The sequence below is a fragment of the Thunnus albacares genome, chromosome 21, assembly GCF_914725855.1.
Source record: "Thunnus albacares chromosome 21, fThuAlb1.1, whole genome shotgun sequence".
Classification (NCBI taxonomy): domain Eukaryota; kingdom Metazoa; phylum Chordata; class Actinopteri; order Scombriformes; family Scombridae; genus Thunnus; species Thunnus albacares.
The window spans coordinates 17543113-17567389 of NC_058126.1; the positions used below are offsets into that span (position 1 = coordinate 17543113).

Consider the following 24277-nt stretch of genomic DNA (forward strand, 5'->3'; position numbering starts at 1 on the left):
TTTTCATCACATGAACATGTTACTACATGTCTGTGTCTACACACTTGATCCTAGCTTGTGTTTAATAGTTAACTGTCTTAATTATGACATTATTTAATATTTAATCATGCAGCAGTCCCACAATTCTCCATCAGGTTAACATGGTAGGCCAGGCCAGGTGAGCCATCAACATTCGCTCTAAAAGACAGAGGTGACTTCTACTTCTACAGTACTTCTAATTGGTGCAACTGACTGCAAGATCTTGACCCTAGTGTTACATCAGATGAATACAAGCTCATGACTCGTGTAATCTAAATGAGAAAATTGTGACAGGCGCAGACCACAGTAGAGAGGCTACAAGAGAATGCAATTAGTGATGAAAATGGGCTTCAGGTTGAACTTCACAAACAAAAAAACAGAGACAGTATTTGAACATAATAGTGTAGATGCCCAAATGTGTGTAAGACATTAGAAAAGCCAGTCTGCAATGATTTCTTGTAACAGATGGGAAGATGTTTCAAAGTCTTTATCGTTACTCACCTATGAGCTCCTTGTTCCTGATGTCCAGGGCCATGTTTCGGAGAGCGGTGGCCACCGCACACACCACCTTGTCGTTGTCTATCCTCAGTAACTCCACCAGGATTGGAAGGCCTTTCTCCTTACGGACAGCAGCCCGGATATACACCGACCACTGACAGGGAGAGCAGGGGAAAGATCTTAATGATCAAGTTTTGTCCATCATTCCTAACAGTTTACTTCCACTGCAGACAGCTTTATAATAGATCTGTGCTTTGTGTGACTGATGTTTTCCCCTTCAATAGCTTCAAATGTCTTATGTCTATTTATTTTCTTTCTTCTTTTCTTTTTTGCCATAAGCCCCTTTTATACAGAGATCCTGCAATATTGCCGTGAAGAGCACCTGTCATTATGACGGCTTTGCTTTTTTACACTGAACCAAACAAAGCCAGCATAATGCTGCCCCCGTGTGTGATTTTAGATAGCATGCTGGCGTTCCAGAATCAGAGGTGTGATGTGTAGTGTGTGTAGTGTGACTACCTCCACTGCCTGCTTAATGGCAGAACAACAATGCCCCCCCATTCCGTGTTCATACCTTTTATACAGAACGGCAAGGCAGAATAACGGCACAACATTCTCGCCTTGCACAAGTTGTATAAAAGAGGCTATAGACTCACTGTGGATAAAGTGGTAGCGGTACAAAAAAGAAAAAAGAGACAGACAATGGTCGAGGTCAAGTGGGAGATGTTATATTCAAGGGCAATATAAGAGAGGCTGAGGCATTACACTGACTCACAAGTGATATACTATGAGAGGGAGAATTATATGAACCAGAGAGAGGAGTTTTGAGCTTGGAGACCACTCTATCCTCCCTCAATAACTGTCAAGGTACACTTAAATGGTCTAGTCGACCCCAAACGGCTCAAGTGGTGCCGCCTTGTGGGTCAACTGTAGAGGACTGAGGATGTGCTAAACAGCACCCAAGAATGAATATCAGTAAGTGAAGTGTGAAGAAGAAAGTTTCTGTAAAAAAGAATTATCTACCTTTCAAATGGGCATTAAGGTTAAAACATAGTATTGTTTTTTCTAGAGACCAAAATGGAAAAGCTATGGTTCATATAATCATTTCAGGAAATAATTCACCCTAGGGAAATCATCGTATGTCTTAGCCAAGAGCTTAGTGAGCAGAGCGTAGAGTGTGCCAGCAGTACGCCAACACATCTTCTTCGGAAACCGTTAGCGGTGCTATTCTCAGCCAGGAGAGGTAGCCTCCTTAGACGAGACACAACAAAGCACACGCACACACGAGCGTGCAGCAAGGCCCTAAAATAGAAAATGTGATTTCCTGAAGACCACCTGCCCCCCATTTCCACTTCCTCCCTTGTCTTCCTGTAACCTCCTCTTCCATCTCTCTCTTGCTCTGTCTCTCTGTCAATTCCTCTTCCAACGGAAATACTCACCAAACCAAAATCAGATACACACACCTCCCACACACATCTACAGGACCACAGGGACATCCCTCTTCACCATAGTGCAATCTCCTGTCTCTCACTCCCTCTTGAGTTCAAGTTTTCACAAACAGGAAAAATTAATGTAACCTTCTGACTGTGCATTTTTTGACCACACAGACATTCTTACAGATAGCCTATTTGCAACAAACAATGTCAGATGCAGTCTTATCATTTCAAGGTCCTTTAAAGGTTACACCCTCACCCTTTTTACCCTTATATCCATCTCCCTCAAGGCTAGAGCTGCCCTTAACAATACTATCCAATATGACTGCATGACTCACACATTAGTACGATCTAGCTGCTTCTATCAGTCAGCTGCTGTTGAAGCCTGGCTGTACTCCCTGGTGTGTTAGGCTTGGAGCCTTTACATTATTACAATAACTGCACCGCTACTAAGCAGTATTATAAACTATAGAACACATAAGAACATGGGATTGTGCTCATAATATTTCATAGTCAGCAGGATGGTGTAGTGAGTTGTTATTCCTCTGTGCTGTGGCATTTACTGGAACCAAGTCAGTCTCTGATTTGTTTTAATAAACTGAATTTAACTTAAACCAGATAATCAGAATCAAATAATTAAAAAAACGTTTGCACACATCGAACCCTCCTAAGTGTCCTTGTTGATAAGTAACCATTTGTTAACATTTCGATGGATATCTGTCTGCCATAAAAATACATGTATTACTCAGCAAGGTCATTCAGATTATGATTTACATTTTCCCAGACTTTTCTTACTACATTATTTTTCAATAAACAGAAGCCAAACCAGCACTGTGTCGTGTGAATGGACTGTCTACTAAGGGTATGGAGACAGAAGACTTCACAAGTATTTGTACATTTAGTCGTCTGGGTGCAGAGCAGTTCTTGGCTTCAGGCTGTGTGAGTTTCTACATAAGACTCTGTCATCACATAGGTAGCATATTCTCACACTTACACATTCATATACAGCGCTCACTTAAGTGGTTTGTCCTACTTACAATACGAGTAAACAGTTTTATCTGTGGTTTATCTGCACAGAGATTTGTGTTCACTGTGTGTCTCTGCGTTCACTGCACGGCTGGGTAAGGACAGGTTTATGATGAATCCATTCCTTTTACAATAATGGACAATGAAATAGGGAGAAACATGCATACATTTACAGTTTTCATTGTTTACTATTCATAGTGAAGTTCAGCAACTGCAAGAACAGCGTCAGCTCAAATTCTACATCACCAGCATTTCAGTCCTACACTCTACGGTCTTAACAGCAGTGCCTGAATGCTCATAGCACTTTGTAACTTTCCTTTAAAAAGTATATTTATTATGACATTTATGTGTGACGGGGATGATTTTGAATATAGAAATAAGAAGGCACAGAGTTTGGGAAACATTTTAAACTTAGCTGTTACCTTCCAGCTGCCTGCAGCCAGGTTCTGCAGAGCCCCGGCTGCTCCCTCCAGGGTGTCGGGATTTGAGCATTCAGACAGCAGGGTGAGGTAGGGCTTGACGATAGTGGGGTGCCACAGCATCTGAACTCCTTTGGGGGGCTCTGCTGTGTCTGGAAAAGGACCCACGCCATCCCACTGTAAGAAAGAAAGAAAGAATGTTAAATATTTAATGTTAACTTTCACTCATGAAAGGATAGTTGAATGAACGCTGTAAACTCTTCCAACAATATTATTGTCTTGCATTCGTACAATTTTGTACCTTTTTCCAAGTCAGAAATAGATTTTGAAGGAGAAGAGAATACTTTTCATTCAGCTTCCCATCCGCTTTTGGGATTTAATCTGATTTCAATGGGACTTTACTGATCACAAGTCAAACTTTTAACCTCTAAGGTACCACAATAATGGCATCACTCATGAAAGATAGCAATCTGTGGATGAGTATAATGTTTATTCTCATGTGTGTAAGTGCGTGCGTTGTCAGAATGCATAACGCATGAAAGCAAACTACATCTCACAGTACCTCTCAGTAAATCACTCCCTGTTACCCTGTTTAGTAGGTGAGAATGATGATGGAGGGGAGTGGTGGGAAAGGGCAAAAGACTGCAAAAAAAAGAGAGATGAATTTGAACAGAGACTATGAAAGAACATTTCACTCCCCTTCTTGCTTTGAGCAATAAAACTAAAGCTCCGCACTTCTCTTCCCCGGTACCTCCTTCCCCTCCTCCACTACAATAGAGTCCCTTGATGTTGAAACCTCTTTGTTGAGTGACATGCCCACACTTCTTTCATGCAGTAAAAGTGCATGAACCCGCAACTATAGCTTTTTCCCTCTCTACTCTTTTATTTCTATTTACTTCTTGTCTTTTCTATACTGTTTGTCATTTATATCTTGCCCCTCTTTCTCTCTCCTGTTGATTCTTTCTCTCTTGATTTATCTGTTTCTTCCTTGCTTTCCTCCATCTCTCCCTATTTACCCCTCTCTCCCTATTTTCTTATTCTATTTCCATCCTTCTCTCTCAAGTTTTCAGTTTTTCCTCTCCCTATCGACCTTCTCGGTTTCGCTCTACTGCCTCCCCTCCTCCCCGTCTCAAGGTAAACTAGGCTAGTGTGCGTCTTGAGAGAGGTGCTGCAGAATGTGTGTGTGTGTGTGTGTGTTTTTATCTATACATAGATTCTCTGATCACAAAATCAAAGGCTTCTTATAGTTTGAAGTGTGTAGAGACACTACGGCAAGAGACATCAACTCTTTTATAATATTTTCTTTTGCCTAGATACATCCTACACAAATAATAATGTATGTTATTTGCGTGTTTTTAATTCTCTAAAGATGAAGTATATCAAACATATTTGCATGTATTTGCTTCAGTACCAGAAACATATGTTCATATGTGGCCTTCAAAATATTTTTTTAAAGGTGAATTCCATACTGTCTTTTTAAGCAATGCATTTTTATACACTATATGTATGGTTGTAGTTCCTAAAATACTAAAGCTGCAACATTTACAGTACTGGGGTTGAAGACTCTGCTGTACTCTGCTGTACTGCTATGGAGAAATTGATCTGGTTGGTGCAGCTGTCCTGTTTGCCAATGGCAGTAAAGTAACCAGTGGTGCAAGAAGTACTGAAATCTAAAAAAAGTAAAAAAGTAAAAGTACTGTACCAATATCACAACTACTACAACAAAAAAATCCATTACAAATAAAAGTGCTGTATTAAAAATCTTACTTAAGTAAAAGTGCATAAGTATTGGCAGCGAAATGTACTTAAAGTATCAAAGTAAAAGTACTCATCATGCAAACAGGTCCCATTTAGAGTATTAAATTTATCATGAATATATAATTGTAACTAATACTGTAATTGTAACTGTAACTGTAATTAATACTGATTCATTGACATGTACATGTAAGGAGCATTTTAAAGTTGTCAACATAAAGCTAATCTTAACGATTTATACTGTTGGCTCGTCTTATCTATAACAATGCTATTTTATGGTTATTTTACAAGGATGGTCACATGTTTTTATGCATAAATTATTGATCTGAAAAGTAGCTGGTAAATATATCTGTGAAATAAATGTATTAAGTGAAATAAATGTAAAAAGTACAATATTTCCCTCTGAAATGTAGTGGAGTAGAAGTACAAAGTAGCATAAAATGGAAATACTAAAGTAAAGTACAAATACCTTAAAATTGTACTTAAGTACAGTGTGTGAGTAAATGTACTTAGTTACATTCCGCCACTGAAAGTAACTAATACATTCACATTCAGGTTATCTGGTCAATCAATCAATCAATCTGGTCAATTAATCAAGTGAGAACCTTACATGTCCTTCCATATTTGCTGTAGTTGTAGAGTAACAATATAAAATGTTACAGATTTCAGCTTTAAAAGGCACTTTAAAAATACTTCAATCCCATAAAAATTTCCCCCGTGTTGTATTACTTGCTTCAAGAATTTTCAAGAGACTGCAGAATATCTTCAAACAAAGCAGAATACCATCAAATATCCCTGGTAGCATAAAAACTAGTGTGCGTGTGTGTTCCAGTAGTCCATTAGGAGTGTTTAGGTCCAGTTCAGGCTCCCATGCTGCTCCTTGGCCTTGCTGTCTGAACCTCTAATAAATGATTAAGGAGACTACATTACAGTCTAACTGCCTGTGTCTCTCTCTCTTGCACTCTCTCTGTCTCTCTCTCCCTCTTGCCTGATTTCCTCCAACATCGTTTCCCTCTCTTAGCATCTTGCTGCCTGTCTGTCTCCCTCGTTTTTGTGCCTGTCTTATCGACTATCTCTCAATGTGTACCAGACTAATATGAACACACATAGAGTATATGCACACACATAAATACAGTAGAGTTCTGCTGCCTGACCTGAACTTGCTTGGTCCTGATAATGCATTAGGTTATGGGTCAGATTTGGGTTGTTTTGTTGCATAAATCTTCTGATTTAATTTTGGTTATTTTCCAATGTTATTTGTTAGGAACTTCTCTCTTGCTCTCTCTGACTGTGTCAGTCATTTGCATCCATGCACTTCATTGTTGCAAGTAAATACACAAGGCCCAAAGAGTGTGGCCCACGCATTGCATTAGCCTGGTGAGCCAATGGTCAACACTGAGTGACATAAAACAAAAATGTAGCTTCAGGTTGCAGGTTCAGTTCAGGTCTCAAATTTGGCAGTACTGGCTGGGTTTAGTTGCGTTGGGTTTTACAGATGCATGCAAATGTCCCGTGCAGAACTCTCATGTACACGTTCACTAGTGTAAGAGTTATGTAGGCCAGTCAGGTGTGCTTTTGATTTTCTGCAAACATGACAACTAGTCCACAGAGGAGTCTGCCTACAGTACCTATACTCTGATAGCCTAAAAAAAGCATAGAGTAGAGTAGACAGCAGAAGGAGGAGGAGGAGGAAGAAGAAACTAGAAAAAAACTGAGAATGATGAGGCTTTTGACCAAAGATTTAGGGTTAAAAAGTTTCAATTATATAAAGAGTAATAAAAACTGCAAAAAGTGGCTTATGAGCCAATACATTATAAAAGAAGCCAATGCTTTTCAACTCAGCTCTGTGATCTATGAGTTTCATCCCGTTCTCCATTATTTACCACATGTCCCTGTTGAACGCAAGTCTGCCTCAACTTCTCACACTGTGTTCCTGCTTCATCATGAAAGCTGTCTCCTTCTATTTTTTGCACCCATGTCTATATATACAGATTGGTTTAAGTAAAACCCTGAATAAATGAGTGGAGAAACATAATACAGATCTTTCCATACAGGGTACAGACAGTCACTCAATGGTTTGACATGAAAGTGATGTGAATCATATGCTATGGTCTTCACTGTCATCAAATCTCAACCCAATTGAACACCTATGAGAGATTTCGGACTGAAGTGTTAGACAGCGCTTTCCTGCTATCATTGTCAAACCATCAAAGATCACAGACATACATCCAGTGTGTCCATGCCATCCATCTACATCTCCATTATTTCCTTGCCCTCATCATCTCCTATAATCTCTGTCCTTACCTGTTCGGCACCCTTCTTTTTCTTCTTCTTCTTGCCCCAGCAGCCGGAACTCTCTCCGTCACGACCGTTGGCATCACAAAGCAGGCCATCGAGCTCCTCCAAACCCCCCTGCTGGCCGTGGGATGTCTCAGCAGCCAAACGATACGACAGGTTCCTCAGGATGCAAACACAGTTCTCTACAGTCTGCGAAGAAAGAGAGTCGTGAGATATGAGGGTTAAGAGATGAAGTCATGTGGGAGGAAGAGAGGAGGGGGTTTGGAGGAGGAAGAGTAGATGAAAAAAAGAAGAGAGATATAAATGAATAAAGTGAGAAAGTTGAGGTGGGAGATTTGTGTTTGATGCCATTTAATGAAACATCTCGCTTGAAAACACACCGCAAACTCAAAGTCAAAGCATGCTAATAAAAACTGCCTACTCTCACACTTTTACACTATTGGCCTTCCACCCCCACCCACCAGCCAGACAAACGGAGAGAGCGGGAGACATAGAGAGACGGAGAGAGAGAGAGGCCAGAGGGAAGATAATCTCATAGGTAATATGCTTCTGTATTTTGTTAGCTCTGACTTTGAAATGAGATTAGAAGGAACTCAGGTAAATGAGGAAAAATGACAAGCCCAATATATTGTATCACACCCCATTAAACACCAAGTTTAGAAGCGCACCCGCCAGCCGAGGAACGTGTTAGTGTGCACGCGTCTGCATGAGAGAAAGAACACTTCTTCTACAGTGCATGTCTATGCTTAAATGTGTACTTTCACATTGGTGTACGTGTTTAGTATCACTGAGAACGGGGAGTCATCGAGTCAACAGAGTGGAAATTAACAAAGACAAATCATCAATCTTCTCTCTGTCTGACCGTTGGTTTACACAAAAACAACCAAGGAGTGTAATTGAACAGCCTCAAGAGATGCAACAAACAAAACAATGTCTCACTCCAGCGAGCTGCAGTCATGTCTGAAATTCTATTCACATTCTATTACAGAACGATGTAGGTGAAGTTACATATTATTTACAATTTACTGTGACATTTGGTATTTCGATCTGTTATTTCACGTTTGTTCAGTACCCTGTTTTTTCCGGCTGCGTGGTTCAGAGAATAAAAAGTCACTTGATTTTGGTTTTAAAATGATTACGTGGTACTTCTTGTCTCCACAGGAAGGTCAGGGATCAGGTTCAATTACAGAACAGCAGCCCTACAGCTGGTAGGAATTCAGGGTCTTTATCAAAAAACAGAAATGCCACTTAAAATTGACTACAACACATCATTTTTACATTACATATAGTGAATATTCTTCTGATCTTGCGCATTTCCGTCAGGGTTTGTTATGGGGCTTTTTTCCTATCTTTATTCGAGAGCGTGGTCTTTCAATTTGACAGCATGATGTATTGATTTCACGTTCAGATTTTGTAATGCTTTCCCTCAAACCCTGCCTTCGCATTCAAATAGCTCCTGCTTGCGCTTATATTTGCTCTGCTTCTGCTCAAACTGTGTGCTTGCTCTCAGATATATTGTTGCTTGCACAGATTTCCTGCTCTAGCTTCAGCCCTTCTCCTCACACGCAGGGTGCTTCTGTGCACTTGTGAAATGTCTGCTCTCAGATTTCTGCTCTGCTCTGCTCTCGGATTGTTTGTGCAGCAAGCCCCAACCAATAGAACGCAAACCAAACAAACGTGTGGTGTCGACCAATGAAATTATCCCTGCTTCCTTGTGGGCGTGTTTGCTTTACTTCTGAGAGTGTCCTGTATGGGTGCTCTTAGAAGTAAGGTGACCTTTTTTTCCTCCTTCAGCACACAGGACACAACAGGAAGCCGATGTGCTATATGGCTACTATTAAATGTAGCTATTATAGTAAAAGAAAATATGGAAAGCAAGGGAAGTGCATTTAATAAAGCCCTGGAGGGTGGGAGTGCATGAACCCAGTTAATGAGTAACTGCATGTACGGGACGCTCTAAGACAGGGGTGGGGGACGACTGGCCTCCAGGCTGTATATGGCCTGCAAAATCATTTGGTCGGGCCCACGAGGCAATTCATAAATTAAAAAAAAGCAACTCAGAAATACAAAAAAATTCTCTAGACAGCAATTACTTTTTTCTGAGATAAAAGAAAATAACATTAAATAGTAGACTAACATATCCTTCTGGGTGGTCCCTTCCAGGTCAAGGTCAGATTAAACAAGCACGTATGTGTCATCGCTAACATGCATCATAGCAACTGTCAGGAAAAGAAAAGTGGGCCAGTGTGCCTTGTTTGTGGGGATGCACTTGCAGTGATATTAAAGGCCAATCTTGAGCATCATTACAGCTCGAAACATGCTAAACTGGATGAGTTGCAAGGACAAATGTGTTTGGATAAATTTAACTCTCTTCGGTGGAGTTTGGGTGCCCAAATAGCAGCTTTCACAAGACCGCATTACTGACAGAGACAATGTTATGCAGGCAAGTTTTGTGGTGAGTAAGCTAATAGCTAAGAAGCTGAAACCTCATTCAGAAGGAGAATTTGGACTGTACTGCATTGAAGTTTGCATCTCTGTTTGGGAAAATATACTGCTATGAGTAATTATTTTCAAAACTGACTCTAGCAAAGACTCAGTTCCCCTTAAGACTGACTGATCCAAACCTGGAAAACCAGCTCTGAGTAGCATCATCATCACTACCATCTGACATCAGACGCCTTGCCAAAGGGAAGCAGTTCCAGCCATCGCATTAGAGGTTAGTGAAGTTTGACCAATAAAAAGCATGTCAATTTAACTGTTAAATTATTATTATTAATATTATAATATTAATACAATTATTGAGATTAAGTGATTTTAATTCAATTATTTTGTATGGCCCCCTGAAGGATGTTATCAAAATTGAAATGGCCCTTAATAGGACAGAGGTTCCCCACCCCTGCTCTAAGAGGTAAAGCGAACGCATCCACAAGGAGGAAGGGATGATTTCACTGGTCAACACTACACCTGGCATTCTATTGGTTGGGGGATTTCAACAGGGTTGTTACACAAAACAATCCGAGAGCAGAGCAGAAATCTGAGAGCAGACGTTTCACGAAGCAGCCTGATTGTGAGGAGAAGGGCTGAAGCTGGAGCAGGAGATCTGTGCAAGCAACAATATATCTGAGTGCAAGCACACAGTTTGAGCAGAAGCAGAGCAAATCTGCATGCAAGCAGGTGCTATTTGAGTGCGAGGGCAGGGTTTGAGGGAAAGCAAAATCTGAACGTGAAATCAATAAATCATGCTGTCAAATTGAAAGACCACGCTATTGAATAAAGATAGGAAAAAAACCCATAGTTTGTGAACATGAAAGAAGATCAAAACGTAAATTTTTGTGAGATCAGCAATGGTGTCGATTATACTAGTACATTGTGTATCTGCCTCACTCACAGCTTGTGTTTCTTAATCATTTTTGCTTTCTTATTTTTTAGAAGACTGATGTCAAATATATCTTTCTTGAAATAATCTACACAAAGTGGTAAAGCAGATCTATAAAATATCAATGATGTTTTTGACTCTTTCAGTTCTAATCCGTCTGCCAGTAAACAGCTACATTAGCAGACAGTAGGAAGAGGAGGTAGTCTGGGCACGGCAGGAGAACTAAGAAGAAAATGAAAAAAAGCATACAGAGACCAAAATGAGCACGTAGCTAATGTACATCACTACTGCAACAGTGACCACTTGCTGGTTCACCTGCCAATCAGTCTTTGTTTCTGAGGCGACAGCAGAACTCCTCTGGTGACTGCAGTCAGATGGTGGAGAGGGGCGTGCGGTTTAACAGTGATTAAGGATGGCCATTTAGAGAGGCTGGGAGACAGGGAGACCTTGAAAAATCAGCCATCCACAACACTGTTCATGTTATATTGACTGGCCCACACATACTGTGTCATGAACACACATAAACACTCAAAGCCAACATGAACATGTCCTCGCTCAGAAAAATGCAGACAATAAACCCACTCAACCTGACTACTGGCGGAGCTAAACAGCGACAACAAATGCAACGAGACTTTGAATTTGAGAGCTTTAATTCACCCCAAATAAAACATGTTGATGTTCCTCGATAACTAAAAGGCTTCTTCTTTGTTGCTGCTGGAAGTAGAAAGAGGTTCACCCATTTTTTTTGATTTGTGACCTCCTGTGTGAATATTTTGGCAGCTTGTTTTTGCTGACATAAGTGGGATCAGGTCAATTTTCTGTCCTGATTTAGTTTGAAAATACACATTTATTGTATGATAATCTTGCTTAGTGTAGTTTATACAAAACAAAATGGATAGAGATGGAAAGACAAACAAGAGTATGAATGCATTCATACTAAAATAACAGTAACACTCATACCTTGCTGTCGATCTCACTGCTGCCCAGAGAGGTCTGGATGACGTAGAGCAGAGCATCTGTCAGACCGTCACACTCCCTCATCCTTCGTCTCGCCTCCTCACCTGCGGAGCTTACATTCCTGCAAGACACACACAGAACACTGGTCAGAGTGTGTGTGTGTGTGTATGTATGTGCCTGTGTTTGCCAAATAGAAAGAGAAAGGTAAATGGAGAAAGAAAGAGAGTTGGTGGGGAGGGAAGATAAGACAGAAAGACAGATGAAAGAAAAAAGAAAGCTGGTAACGAGAGGTATAGAGAGACAGAAGCAGGGAGAGAGAGAAAGAGAGAGTGAGTGAGTGAGAGACAGATACCAGGGAACCTGGCAGCTCTCCCTAAACTAAACAATTGAAAAGGGAGCATTAAAATTCTGGATACATCTCAATCTATGCCCCGAAGGCTCGCTTCAATTTAAAGCACTTGACTTGAGTCCAAATAAAAAAAAAAAAAGAAAAAAGAAAAGAAAAGAAAAGAAGAATAAGAAAAAAAAGCAGCTTTATTCAGACAGTTGGTAGCTGAACTTCACAGCCAATAGTCACACCAACGCTGCTTTGATAATTTAACAATATTGTTCCATTTATTATTAGCAGCTTTGCCAATATGATGCTCTGAGATAATGAATAGAATTTAATTGAACTCGAGGTACAGGTGGGTGGTGTTGGGTTAGATTTGTTTGGGTTTCAACATGGAGCTGTCTGTGACAGAGATATGCTCAGTACCAGACACTGACTCATGCATGAAATTATCACTTGCTTCTGTCAATAACATGAATATGAAAATGAACTTTGTAGCATTTATAAAAAGGTGCGCTTGTTGATGCCTGGTGTATGAGCCCATCATACTTCCCCTTTTGCAACCCTATTGGAGCTTCATCCATAAGTAGTTGACACTTTCCAAGATAAATGTATGCACTTGCATAATAAATTATAGAATGAGCCTACAGTGCTTTTTTGATTCTGCCTATAAGTAGACATAAAGCAAAATGATGCCTTATATTAATGCTCAGAAAGAAGAGACAGTGTTGAATGTTTATTTAACTTGAGAAATTACATGATTTAAGGTCACTCAACATTACCCCCTTGACCTGAACATAATGAGTACACTGAAGTAATGAGGGACTCTACAAGTATAAATTATGATATTGTAAGCTTTATGTAAATTCAATAGTATGCACTTCATATCAACACAATTGGAGACAGATACGATGCAGCATAGCATGGTACATTCTGGATAGAATTCATACCATCAGTGCTGATAAGAACAGTGCTGCTACTAATGAGATGTGACCAAAAAAAAAAATCAAGAAACAGATGAATACATTTTGAATTGACTAACAACTTTGAAAGCAGCTGTGCCAGAGATAGAGATATGAAGACAAAATAATAGTCAGGTTTATACAGAAAACACAGGCGACTTCACACCCAGCTTTCCTTCTCAGAAGTTAATTTTCCAAAGAAGCATCATAGATTCCCGCAGTCTCCTGCTCAAAAATACCACTGAAATATAAAAATAAGAAGTGTTTCAAAGTGAGTATAGTGTATCATGCTGCTCTTTGTGTTGACAGCCTTTAGGGAAATAGAAATTAGAGCTATAACAAGCATAGTCTAGTATGTTTTTTGTCTTTCTACATTATGTATAAATACCCAAGAGACAAATGTATACAAGCACACTCTAAAAGTCTTAAAACCTCACTGTCATGGTCACTGAATAGATTTTCTCAGCAAATCAATTCTTGTCAATTCAGTTGAATAGAGATGATGGAAGGAGACATTTGTGGTTCTCTAACAATGTTCCATTACACAATATTGTCTTGTTATCACAATAAGTCTTGGAAAAGAGCCCAGGGAGTGAGACAAGACAAAAGCACACTAACCTAAGTTTGCATTTGTCATTGTCGTCATACAGCTCTATCACAACCAACACAACTGTGTGAACATACAGCCACGGCTTTTATGTTTTTTTTTATATCTCTACATTTATTGGCTGGTTGATATACACTAATCCTTTATTTGTGGACAATTTTGCAATGAACTTCCATTATGCTGCCTTACAGATAAGGGGATGTGGGGACAGACGAATGACCAAACGGATGGCAAGAAATCAAAAGAATTAACAAAGCAATTACTTAAGTTTAGTGACATGAATTTAAACATCTTCCTTTATAGGTGAAATGTCAAAAAAACAGATGAGATAGACAATAGAAGTATGAGCGAGGAGACAATGTGGTACTATGAACGAATAAGTTCATCCATCATATTGGCATAATAAAGAGATCACAGCTTTTTCACCACTCTATGAGATGAGGTCAATCATTTATTGTACTGATGAGAAAGAAAGAAGAGAGAGTGAGAGGAAGACACAAGAACTCAATTAAAACTTCACGTTCACGGCTCCTCGCTTCCAAGAGAAGGTCAAGTCATTTTCACCAGCTCTGAATGCTAATGGGCAAACAAGCACACGATGGAAAACCCGCTTAGCAGAGACACAATTCTCCGTTGAGTCGATATGAAACAACAGAGAAGTGAAAACACTTCACCTTGACTAATATTTAAGAACCAGAGACAGGAGGTGGGTGGGTGACAAAGAGAGAGGATGGATAATTTATTGCTTTAACGCTCAGCCTTGAATATGCTGACTTCTACTGAGATTTCCATCAAGTTTTTAATCTGATGCCTTATCATGGGTGGAGGGGAAAGCACTTGGTTGTGCACATAAATGTTTAAGCAAGAGAACTTTCACAAAATCTGAATGTTTGCCTGCATAGGCGTATTCTGTCAAGACTGAATGAGTGCCTGAGACTGCCCTTCATTTCTTTGTATATTGATTACCCACAATTTACAGTCCTCAACTAAGAATGGGGAAAAACACAGAGTTGAAAGATCTTTTCAATTTACTTTAAATACACAGATAGGATTTTATTGTCTTGCACATACTGACAGGACGCAAAGTTGTTGATGTACATAAAACTTCAGTTAGATGTATCAATCCTGTGGCCGTTTGTGAAAGTGCAGTCACTTTAACTGCAACTATTCCATCAATGTTTTCAAAGATATAGTGACTTACTTTTACTCAGTAACAAACAGGCATTGAACATATAAAATAAAGCATGATTATGCAACAAAATGGCACATGTTGTACCCAAATTGTATTCAAAACACAGTAAAAAAAATATGGGATATGAATAGTTTCGGAGAACTTTTCCAAAACAGACATCGTGCTTTTGAAGACTGGAAATTGGAACCAATGACAGCTTTGAAAGTGGAGCCTTCATCTAGTCAGGTGTAAGATGGGTTCATTTTGATGACAGTGAGTGAATACAGCCAATTATGTGATCCATTGATTCTTTTTGTAAAAGAGAAAGTAACTCTGTACACTGCTTTTTTTATTCCAAGATAATTATTAGAAACTACAAAGAGAATTGGAGAGGTTGAACAAAGCTGTACTACTGCCTGTCGTCACTATTGTCACCACTGTCACTACTTTCAAGGTCCCTGTCTTCCAACAGTTTGTTAGTATCACATTGTGCTTCTCAGCCATGCCATGCAAATTATTCTGAAACCTTTTAAATACCTAGAAATGAAAATGATTCTGATGTTGGTGTTGTACTGTGTTAAGTCCATAACTACATTTACTTCCTGATATGCGCTATTAAATAGCTTGTGTCCGTCTGGACCAACTGCTCTGGAAAGGCCTGTACACAGCTGCCCCGTGAACAGAAGACAAATGTTGCCATGTGTGCTTTTGTGTGCACATATAAGAAAGAGAACAACACAAGTGCCTGCACAGTGTGCATGAATGTGCTTGTGTCTGTATTGTGTGTGTGCGTATGCTGTCTGTGCAAATGTGCTTGTTAGTCTAGTGGCTCGGTAATGAAGCATGAAATATTGTGCCTTTCTGCAACACGCCTTTCCCTCTGTGCTAGTTACTGACAAACAGTGAGGCCAGAATTTCATATGTGGGAAATAAAGCCTGCTAACTTTTTTTTTTTTTCTCGGGGTGTAATGTGTCCTCAGGCATCCTCACATCTTACTGTGTTGCATCACAGAATATTTAGATAAGGCTAGCTTGTTTGTTTGAGTCAGTTTCCTCACACTAACATAAGGGATTCATGGTCCCTGCTAACATAATCTGTACATATGGTATTCACTCAGAGCGAGAGAGAGAGAGAACAGATCAGATGACATATTTCATAAGAAGATGAAGGATGAGTATGGAAGGTGACATTTTTAAGGGAATGTGAGCACCCACATGCTGGTTTTCAGTTACTTGTGTATGTACGTGAATGAGGGTGTCTGTGAATGTCTTTAAATCTAACAGGTAATCTCTACTATTTAACAACTCCATTACAGGCTTACACTTCATCCTATCTGATGTCACTCCTCATTAATTCAGTCTAACTCATTAGCTTGCATCGTTAAATAATTACCTACTGAGCAAAAAGACACAGAACTTGATTAAGTATCCCATTCAGAATTTAACAGTTGTTATTTTAGCTGCAGTTAAATAACAGGAAAGTGCCATTGGTGCCAGCGCTGAAGAGCAAGCCACTTCCCAACTTCATTTCTGAAGGTTTTGAAAAATGCATTGTGTACTAGTTCTGGTAATGTTTGCCATTAGATGGTAATATTCAGTAATCTCTGTCATCCTGAAGTGTAATAAACAACATTTGGTTTACTCTCAGGGGAAATTTGGGAGAGAAGTGTGGCAGTGATGTGGCATGAGCCCTCTTTCAGGGAAACAAATTAATAACAAAATATTTGCTGGAGTGCTGCTAGGCCAGCATCATCAAAAGTATAGAATGAGACAAAGATGTCTTTTTTTGGAGCAAATGACGACAAAAATATAAGGGAATGAAGAAACAAGAAAAAGATGGCTGAATTGAGTGAAGTACAGTATAGGACTGTAAAATAACTTAAACTGACACAAGTTATATCAGAGATAATTGAAGTAAAGAGAAGTATTCAATGACAACGATGAAACACCTTATCAGCTCAGATTGTTCAGGTTCCAGGTAGCCTTGGTTAGAGTGCAGAAGCTCTGTCATATTAAGAACTTTTAAGGATATTTTCTGCAAAGTTTTCATTGAAGCGACTAAATTCTCATTGGTTGAATAATCTCTGTGTTATTTTCATAAGGAGAAAAGTGCTACATCAGTAGCTTTCCAGGATTAATCCATTATTTCCTGCGGCAGGAGGGACAGACTGTATTCAAAACACCCCCGTTGTTTTCACAACTTTGAACTCGCCCAACCTAATGGAGACTGCTGGGTCTAACTGTACTAAAGGTTTACTGAACATACTGAACGTTTATTGAATCTGTGTTTCTCCATAATGACACAACGAGAACCCCCGCCAGGCCAGAAAAAATATTTTTTATTATTTGATTTCCGAATGAATATCCATTCATTCAGAAATCAACAGCGTTTGGGAGTCTCTGTGCAGCACTGTTCCAGTACGTGAGTCAAGCTCTGTCGTTGCCTGGGAAACTATTGCTAGCGTAGCTCCGTTTTGCGTAGCGAGCGGGAAAAAGCAAGGGGCAGAGAAGTGACGGTGGATGCGAGCGGGGCAGAGGAAAAGGTCAGTAGTAAGTTGTCAGTCTGGCAGTAAATGTACAGTACAGACTACAGTGTGTCAGTTAATAAATGCTAAAAAGTCACGTCTATTGTTTCCCCAAATGCTGGAAAAGTAAAGGGGGTTAGCTCCAAAGTTAGCAACAATGGGCTAGCATAACCTGAAGACACAAAACAGAGAAATACAGAACAGAGAAATGTGACTGCCGAGTTTACTATGCACTCTGTCTTGCATGTATGTGTACATAAAAGTTTCCACCATTGCAACCAGAAATGCCAAAAGAAGAATGTTTCACTGTGTCCATTATTGGTATGGTAATGCAAACAAAATAAAAAAAAAAAAATATAATCACAATAAAAGCATCCTTAAGGGTAACATAACATATAGACAATGGTTAACGACACACATACTTTAATATTATGTGTACTACTGAAAAGTAGCATCCACACATAAGTGAGAAGAAGTTCACTAACAAGCTCCTTGGTATCTGCAGGAGCTGACTCGGCAGTCATTAAAGTTTGGCAAAGTTGAACATGTATTTCACCAATTACCCTGTTTAAAAGATACTAGACAGGTTATACATTTTTCATTTAACATTGATTTTTCTTTTCAGGGTGCCACAGTATACGTCAGCAAATGTGTCAGTCACCTTTTATAGTTTTAGCTGTTTAAAGATCCATGCAACATGTAGAGGAAAGATGTGAACATGAGTGAATCTCGGGCAGATGGCTCTCTAATGTTGCTCAAGAAACAAATGACCGCTGAGTGACTTTGTCTCAAACAGCTGGTGTGTGCTGGCCCTGCACAAGTGTGTGTGTGTGTGCGTGCATGTGTGTGCCAGAGCACAGGCAGCAGAGGGTCATCACCATATGGCACACACATGCATATAAACCAGGTAATCAATGAAATAAATATGGAAACAACCTCATCCGTGACCACACACTCCTTATTCTTGATTCATCTAATAACTCATTCTCCTGCTGTCCCACATTTGTGGGTGTCTGAAATGAAATAAATTGAAAGCGTTTATGAGTGTGTGATCCCAATAAGTACAGAAACAGACAAAGACACACATACAAGCAGTGTGTACAGTGTGGAGGCGGCAGGTAGCGTTTTTTTCTCTGGCTTGGCTGTTAACCAAAAAACCTGCAGGGAGGTAAACAGCCCCTGAACGGAGGATATGGAAACCCCTCCACAGGAGACCTTGTGCCTGGCCTGATAACACTGTATGTGTGTGAGTATGTGTGCGTGTGTGCGTGGGTGCGTATGTGTGAACAGGGAGGGGTCTTTAATGTCCACCACCCAATTAGACAACATATGGGTCCATCAGCATCATTAGCTGCTTGGCCCACATTTGATATACGCACACATGAACACACAAACATGCATGAAAATACACACATGCATAGATACACACACGCTAACACATACCCATAATCGAAATACCCGATGCCCTGACACCAGTTCATTTCCATTATCACATGCAACTTCCCCATGCCGGCTGTGATTTCTGAGATTGATTCAGTTTAACACCTTTTATTTTCAATGGGCACCAATATGTGTGCGCGTACATGTGCATGTATATATACACACGCATTATACACATATACCCCACGATACATGCATACATATGGGCACACAAATGTACACAATGGACATGTACACACCGTTTTACACACACACAAGCTCACATAGCAAAGGGATTATGAGCGAGGTGAAAGGTCTGAAATTGAGCTGAAGTACACTGGGACTCGAACATTGTGGCCTTGTGCCACTTTAACCTCTCAGAACAGATAGTGAGATAGAAAACAACCTTGGACAACAGCAGAAACACCTTCATTACTCTCTGTGTCTCAGCTCCCTTCTCTGAGAACCTGTTAGTCTCTCCTTCTCATTGTTCACCAGCTCTACATTCTTTCTGTTCTAATCTTGAGATATATTTTATTTCAAGAGTCTTTGAGATAGTATCTCCTGCCGAGACTTCAGCCACCATCTCAATACTATGGAGATGAACAGGATTTAGTTTGTGATATGCCAAAAATAAAATAAAATACATTTCAATATCTTAACAGCAATGTGTCTTTCAATCTACATGAGTAGATACCAAGGGAGGTTAATTGGAAAAAATATGTTTTTTGTGATTTGGGTGATATAACTTTTTATATTTACCACTTCTTTTCTGCATGCATGATATGTAAAGAAGAAGAATCATTTCAGCTCATTTTGCCTTAAACAGCAAATATCCAAGGAAAATTCAATGAATGTGTTTATTTTAGATTTTTACAAATTGTAGCTCCCAGGATACACAGCCCATTCAAAATACAAAACGTATAATCTCTGATGCAAACCACTATTTCTTCCAACTGCAAATGAGAAAACATTTCAGAGGCAATAACCCATTGGGCCATCCTCTCAATCCCTATGTAAAGTGTCATCCCATCCACACAGCGGTGAATAAAATAATGTAATCCAATAAAACAGCCTCCCCAATGTAATATTTATTGCAAATGCAAAGCCAGTCCCGGCGCCAGAGGAAAGTAAATGGCTGGGCATTTGGTTTTTATGCAAACAGGTACCCCCACCCCCCCTGCTAACCTCAGCTAGCCACTTTCAAACTTCTTGCTCTGGCGTCACACGCTGACACACAGCTGCTGGGCGGTTAAAAACTCTGATTAACAGTTAGTCACTGCTGTGAACTGAAGCTCAGAGGGTTAAACGAGCTTCTTAGAAACAGAAAGAGACAACAGAAACATTAAAAAAAGAGTGACATAAACATAAAGCGTAAAGGTAACAACTGTTGCTGAGGAGCAGCAGAGATACTTCACGCGAGGACAGATGTCTCATGTCACTCTAAATCAAAAGGATAAAAAAAACACACAAACAAGACAGGAGTTTTTTTTTTTTCCCTCCCTGTGAATTTTATTTTATTATAAAATAAAAATAAAATAAAATTCACAGGCCTGACCCTCCAGAGCCCACCCATAATGCCGGATCTGTGCAAAGCCATGAAAGAACTGAATTAGATTTGTACAGGTGTTTGTGATATTGAGTTATTGTGTATAATCATCTTGTCCTGTACCACAGCCCCCACATCAGTTCCTGTGCTGTTATGAATGCTAATGACAAGAGCCGGAGAGGTATATCACCAAATATTTTACTGAATTCCAAACACTTTTCTAGCTGACACTGTCTGTAATTACTTTCAAGCAATACAAGTGCCAGCTGTAGTTTAACTTCAGAATTAAAACACTTCACAATACAGTAGTACAACAAGAGCTATTGTGCTCTCATGTTGAGGATATTCTTACTGTTGAAATTAATTAGCTGATACAGATTAATGTCTTTATAAACAGTAGTGTGTCCCCGCTGACTGGCAGGAGATGTACATTTGACTCCTCAGCCAGCAGTCAGAGAGGTTTGACTGGAACACATTCAAAAGTTAATATTCATAATTATACATTACAGATATGTGGGAAGACCACAATTATGCAGATAGTATTCATATTTAAAATGATTACAAAAGGAACAATGACCGAAGGTGGTGGAGCCTTTGCTTCGGCATACTGACTGCACACACACATGCGCATGCACACAATGTAGCACCTTACACACAAAATTATGTGAATACGTACAAAAACCTGTTTGTAACATCTTCAGAACGGCTTTGAAATCCTTTTGAGGAACATTCAATAGCTGGAGATAAGCATTCGAAACAGCTTGAGAGGAGCTCGGCAAAGCGAGTGGGGTGAGGTTTAATCCAGAGGCTGCTGGTGGTTGATTGAGTACACAGCTCAAAGAGAGACGGCCAAGTGGACATGTAGTTTTTTTTTTTCTAAACCATCTCAGCCCTCTGCGGATTTTGTGTGAGTGTGTGTGTACATAGATGAGAACGTGTTGTTGATGGGATCAAGGAGGAGGGTCGCCTTTCTGTGTTAATGACGTACAACCAGTCAGCATAGAAACACACAGCCACAATTAAAAATCAATACTATTCCAGTATTTGTGCAGGAGATTTTACTGTGTATAGTTGTTGAATTTTCATCATCACTTATTTTCAGTATCAACAAAAGTATAAAGCAAGTTGTTACATGTAAAGTATTAATTTTTCTGTGATAAATTTCTGAAATTAGCAAAAGTGGTTTGAATTGTTGTTTGACCCCTTGTAGACCTAATATGGCTATAAGCTTATCTTGAATATTTATCTACCAATACTACTTTGGATGTAGAGTACTCTTATTGGAATTCACACAGACAATTTTTCTTTGAATCATATGGACAAATATCTTTTACCAGATATCTTCCAGCAGTTGTTACTGCCACTGTATGGTCATCAGGATGAGTTTAAAAAGACTGAACTTCTGACTCTGTTTTGGCAGTCGTTTAAGTCAGCAAATAGTGACATGTCAGCTTAGCTCAGTGATGTACTTATCTGTAGCAACATTAGATGGCTTAATTTAAAATAGTTTATTAAACTTAAGACATCAGGTTCACTTCTGTACATGCTCTGTCAGGCTCTCGACATATTTTTTAAAGAAATCAAGAGAAAACTCCATACACAAAACAGCTCAGACTATTTATCTTAACAACCTTTAAATGAACTTACTGTACACATGTGAACAGTCATCAAACACGCATGCCATTAGCGGTTGTCACACTGTGCACCATGCTGATTTGACTGAACACACATACACACACACACATACACACAGCTGTAACACTGAACCCCCTGGAGGCTGTCTCATTCCTACATGTGGCCTCTCTTCAATTATCAAGGAAATAATCCACATGTACAGTCCTAAGCTTCAGAAGCTAAGAAATAGAATGAAAATGAATAGATATTGCAATAGTAATTATCATACAGTGTCCATACTGTGGTTAAAAATCTATTTTTATTTAAACCAGTGTTTATGTCAATTGAAGGTGACTGGCATAGTAACTGACTAGTAAAACCATAATTTACTGCTTGTTATAGAGCAGCTTCACTGGAGCATTGGGAGTTACTTCTTGCTCAAGCACCCATCAGCACTGGTTGTTCATAAAATTCATACATTTAAACTGTGTTGTTTATGATAGTTTTCTGTGGATTTAAACAGGAAGTCTAGTGGGCCCTTCCAAATCATATTTATTTTAAAAATACTTCATTGTAGAGATATTTTCTTTAGTATTGGCATTTGAACGTTTTGTTTCCATGTTAGTGTCTACTATGCACAGGTACTGAATACACAGTTTTTCAATGTTTAGGAAATGTAACTTTTTCATTTCATAAATCCATGATACACTGCAAGACAGCTGACTTGTGATGATCAAATTTGTCAGACTATAGAAAGGTCACAAACAAGCCTCCTGAAGAACAAAGCTGTTAGTTGTTCTTCATTATGTCGAGCTTTAACAACTAAAAAAAACATATTTTATCAGCACACTGCACCAAAAAGAAAGTCTTGACACACAAAGGACCCATACAAGTGGAGGAGTTGTTACTATGGTTACCAGCGCGAGTTAGTGTGAGAGAGAATGAGTGAGAGTATGCACAGACTATTGTTTATGGTTTGTAAATATATGCATCTATAATCACGAAGCAGTGAAGATTCAACAGAGATAAAATTCCATCACATACAAAAAAAACTGTCTCATTATGGTAAATTTCAGTTGGTATTATCATTTGATTCATGATTTTGCACACACACAGCTGACTGACAGACTGTGGAGCCTAATGAAACCATGGTGAGTTATGTATACTGCTACTGTATGACTGCACCAAATCAATAACATGACAACTTAATTTATAAACTGTATTTCCGAGGGATAACAAAGGAAGTTAAAACACATACAGTATGTGTACATGTTGTGGTACGCTTATACATGTGTGAGGAAAGAGAGAGAGGAGGGAAAAGTGACTAGACAGAGACAATGAGAGTAAACAGTAAGTGTGTGTTGTCTAGTGTATGTGTGCTTTTACCTGAGGCAGCCTGTAGCATTGCGAAGCACCTGGGAAGTATGGAGGTGAAGCTTGCGGTCATCATGGTGATTGGGGGACGAGTCCCAGTTGGAGTGGGGTATGATTACACTATTGGTCAGAACCGCCAGGGCATCCTGGATGATTGGCATCTTCAGAGCATCGCATGACGACAAGTTCCACAATACGCCTGCACACACACACACGCACGCACAGAGAAACACACATTAAGAAATATGGTTTATTTTTGCATTACTGCAGTAAATAATAATTAAAAAGAGTGTTGTAGAGAAAATGAAGTAATTAATGTACTAAAGTAATTAAGGGCAAACTGGATGTGTCTGCAATACTGAAAAACACTCCATAATACAAATGTAATCCAGGTTGTTAATTATCCATTTGTCAACAGAGGAAATCAAACTTTTTCCAAGTAATTAAGCACATAAAATGGAAATAAAACAAATGAAAAAAACAACAACTTCATTTTCATATCTGCAAAAGATCTTGCAGCAATTCAAACTTTCTGCTGTGTAACATTTTAAATGTCCTTATTTGTGATCTTCATTTAAGAACAGTTAAATACATTAAGCTGCTTAGGAAATAGATGTCTCTCTCTTTGTAGGTTTTTCTACAGTGCACAGCTTGATGCATAACAATCTTTCTATTAATGTTTCTGTCAAATCTGTGTTCTCACAGCACAAGCCGACAGCTAAGTGCAGACAGCACTCTTTTCCACTTTGCTTTTTCACCTCTTCATTCCCCTCTGTCAACTTTCCGCATGTCATCATTTATAAGCACATATTTTATGGAATTTTAAAGCAAATGGTTCCATTAACCTCTCAGAGATGTCAAAGGAAATACATTTGGTTGTGTTTTGTAAGGTCAGAGCAGCTTGGGCTTGCCCCTCTGATTGGTTTGAGAAATTAAAATAACCTG

The 24277-nt window shown here is 39.3% G+C and overlaps 1 protein-coding gene across 8 annotated transcripts in view; it reads right to left on the reverse strand.

Annotated features, from left to right (window-relative positions):
• Positions 1-24277, reverse strand: part of ctnnd2a (catenin (cadherin-associated protein), delta 2a) — a 279280-nt gene that overhangs the window by 37223 nt on the left and 217780 nt on the right. For all 8 annotated transcript variants that reach the window (XM_044339804.1, XM_044339800.1, XM_044339799.1 and 5 more), the window contains 5 exons: positions 23345-23531; positions 11784-11901; positions 7454-7636; positions 3398-3571; positions 520-670 (listed from right to left, as the gene is read on the reverse strand). In XM_044339804.1, coding sequence (XP_044195739.1) covers positions 520-670; positions 3398-3571; positions 7454-7636; positions 11784-11901; positions 23345-23531 — 813 coding nt within the window. The remainder of the gene's footprint in view (positions 1-519; positions 671-3397; positions 3572-7453; positions 7637-11783; positions 11902-23344; positions 23532-24277) is intronic.